This window comes from Lytechinus pictus, chromosome 14, assembly GCF_037042905.1.
Source record: "Lytechinus pictus isolate F3 Inbred chromosome 14, Lp3.0, whole genome shotgun sequence".
NCBI classification, from domain to species: Eukaryota; Metazoa; Echinodermata; class Echinoidea; order Temnopleuroida; family Toxopneustidae; genus Lytechinus; species Lytechinus pictus.
Window position 1 is genome coordinate 5,825,604 of NC_087258.1, and position 2,480 is coordinate 5,828,083.

Sequence of the window (2,480 nt, forward strand, 5' to 3'; positions counted from 1 at the left end):
ATGGTTGTTTAATACAAAGAGTTATCTAATTGATTCACTGATATCCAATATAATGCATAAAACTGTAAATATACACGGAAATGTTGCCTGAAAAATGAAAGTAAACAAAACCTTTTTTTTTTAAGTGCCTTTGAACATTGACCAATCTAAAAATTATAACAGTTGTAAATTTAAGGAAACCTTAAGTAAACCTTAAGTAAGTAAAATATGCATCAAAATACACTTCTGTGTAATAACCACCTTTTATATTATCTAGTAAAATAATGGCATTCATAATCAAGTGACCAATTAGTTACGAGTTAGTTGGGCACAAAATCACGAAAACGTAATGGGGGACGTCGCTCGCGAGGCGGATTACGACGTGGTACAGCAGGTTGCGGATTTCCCGCTGGCATTGGAACATTTTGTGCATCTTGAATGTTACAAGGTTCAATGTCATCATCATCATCATGACTAAATGGTGGAGCTGGACCACCATACAACTTGAATCGCGAACAATTGCGTGTGATATAATGATTGGCACAACGGACGGTAATGCGAGATCCACGCTTTCTCACAACTTTTTATGGTTGCACCAGGTAGGCGACTGGTGCTTTGGAACCATTCCATCTCTGCGAACAAGCACCATATCACCAACCGCGATTCTCGATGTCTGAGTTTTTCCGCGACCATCAGCGTTTGCTTTCATGTGTTGTTTCTTGGCTTCATCGCGATTGCGAACTGAAGAATGTAGATCATGTTGGATCTGCGGAGATACTACGTCTGGAAGACGTGTACGCAATGGCCTTCCAAAGAGAAGAGTCGCAGGAGGAACACCAGTAGTAGAGTGTGGTGTTGCTCGATAGTTACGCAAGAACCTGTATACTTCCTGCTTCTAACGCTTGTGCTCTGCGATTGCACAGCGGTAGACTTTCTTGAGAGTTCGCATGAATCTTTCGACCTCACCATTAGCTTGAGACCAACGCGGAGTAACTCTCCTGTGCTTGAATCCTAAGTAGTTAGCAAACTGATTGAATTCTGCGCCGTTGAATGGTGGGCCATTGTCAGTACGGACTACAGAAGGAACGCCAAAGCTTGAGAAGATTCGGTCAAGCTTGGGGATGACCTGACTCGCTGCTGTAGAGGAAACTATTTCTACTTCTACGAAACGTGAGTAATCATCGATGACTACCAACATGTGATCACCATTCGGAAGATCGGCAAAGTCTACGCTACCTTCGGCCCATGGCTGTTGTGGAAGCTCAGTCATTCGACGTGGTTCTTTTGCATGGTCAACAGTGTTCATCTGGCAAGATGAACAACCGCGAATTGTGTGTTCAGTCATACGATCAATAGAAGGAAACCACACCTTCTCACGCAAGAGAGCATAATTGTCTTAGTTATGCCCTGATGGCCCTCATGTGCTATGTTGATGATACGCTGTCTAAGTGAGCGCGGAATGACGATGCGATGATCACGTAAGAGAATGCTACCATTTTCTGCTATGGTAAGTTGATCCGTATTTCATGTAGGCTTCTGTACTCACTCTGCAATGCTGCATCTCTAGATGCTAGAAGATCACCCCAGCTGTCATCTTGGATAGCGCGCATACAGTTATGAAGAGCTTCATCAGTGCTTGTTGCGGATATGATATCCTTATGCGTGACTGTCTTTGGAATTGCGTGTGCTGCGATAAACAAGACATGTTGTTCTGCGATTTCTTCTTCGGCTGATGATCCCTCACTGTGGGTAGTACGCGGGTGCCGTGACATATAGTCAGCTGGATTCAATGTTCCAGGGTGGTACTGGACCCTGAAATTGTACGCTTGCAGCCTAAGTAACCAACGTTCAATGCGGATTGGCGGCTTTGAGTTGGCATTGTTGAACATGGACAACAGAGGCTTGTGATCTGTTGTCACAACGAATGATCCTCCATACAGATAAATGTGAAAATGTCTAACAGCCCAAGTGATGGCAAGTGCCTCTCTCTCCGTTTGCGAGTAGCGTTGTTCTACGGGTGTCAATGAGCTACTAGCTAACGCGATTGGGATAACTGACTGCGTACGAGAGTCATGCTGAACCAGAATCACTCCGAGGCCAAGTGGGCCTGCATCAACAATAACCTCTGACTGGTATGCTGGGTTGAAGTATCCCATGGTACAGTGCTTAGAAACAAGAGCCTTGATATGCTGAAATGCTGCTGCTTGGGGCGGTCCCATGACCACCGCACATCAGCTCGTGTGAGTTCTCTGAGAGGAGCAGATATTGACGCGAGATCTGGAATGAAACGAGCACAGTAAGTTACCATGCCCAAGAAACTGCGTATCTCTGAGACGTTCTGTGGCTCCGCAACAGCATGGATCGCTTCCACCTTACGTGTATCAGGGCTAATACCATTGGCGGTGAAGACATGGCCAAAGTATACAACACGATCTGTGTTAAAGACACACTTAGCAGGATTCAGCGTTAGGTTCACCTCACGTAGGCGCTGCATGACCGCA

At 45.2% G+C, this 2,480-nt stretch overlaps 1 protein-coding gene across 1 annotated transcript; it reads right to left on the reverse strand.

The window, feature by feature from the left end:
• Positions 1 to 874: 874 nt before the first annotated feature.
• On the reverse strand, positions 875 to 1,285 carry LOC129275985 (uncharacterized protein K02A2.6-like). Its single transcript, XM_054912434.2, has one exon. The coding sequence runs from the start codon at positions 1,283 to 1,285 to the stop codon at positions 875 to 877; it is 411 nt and encodes a 136-aa protein (XP_054768409.2).
• Positions 1,286 to 2,480: the final 1,195 nt, after the last annotated feature.